The sequence below is a fragment of the Herpailurus yagouaroundi genome, unplaced genomic scaffold (assembly GCF_014898765.1).
Source record: "Herpailurus yagouaroundi ecotype Mexico unplaced genomic scaffold, PumYag 214, whole genome shotgun sequence".
NCBI lineage: Eukaryota > Metazoa > Chordata > Mammalia > Carnivora > Felidae > Herpailurus > Herpailurus yagouaroundi.
The window spans coordinates 1,109,065-1,109,394 of record NW_024412445.1 but is presented as its reverse complement, the minus strand read 5'-3'; the positions used below and the strand labels follow the sequence as shown (position 1 = coordinate 1,109,394).

The following is a 330-nucleotide window of genomic DNA, read 5'->3' as shown; positions in this document are numbered from 1 at the left end:
CTGAGTCTGTCACAGAGGCCCCAGGACACTCTGAGCCTGCCACAGAGACCCCAGAACATCCTGGTTCTGCCACGGAGACCCCAGAACACCCTGAGGCTGTCACAGAGGCCCCAGAACAGCCTGAGCCTGCCACAGAGGCCCTGGAACATCCTGGGTCTGCCATGGAGACCCCAGAACACCCTGAGTCTGTCACTGAGACCCCAGAACAACCTGAGCCTGTCCCAGAGGCCCCAGAACACCCTGAGCCTGTCCCAGAGGCCCCAGAACATCCTGGATCTGTCATGGAGACCCCAGAACACCCTGAGTCTGTCACTGAGACCCCAGGACACC

General features: G+C 61.2%; 1 protein-coding gene across 9 annotated transcripts in view; it reads left to right on the top strand.

Annotated features, from left to right (window-relative positions):
• Positions 1 to 330, top strand: part of NACAD (NAC alpha domain containing) — a 12,777-nt gene that overhangs the window by 4,081 nt on the left and 8,366 nt on the right. For 5 of the 9 annotated variants that reach the window (XM_040455009.1, XM_040455008.1, XM_040455010.1 and 2 more), the window contains one exon: positions 1 to 324. This exon is cut by the window's left edge. In XM_040455009.1, coding sequence (XP_040310943.1) covers positions 1 to 324 — 324 coding nt within the window. The remainder of the gene's footprint in view (positions 325 to 330) is intronic. The other 4 variants (XM_040455012.1, XM_040455006.1, XM_040455011.1 and 1 more) reach the window with 1 other exon arrangement.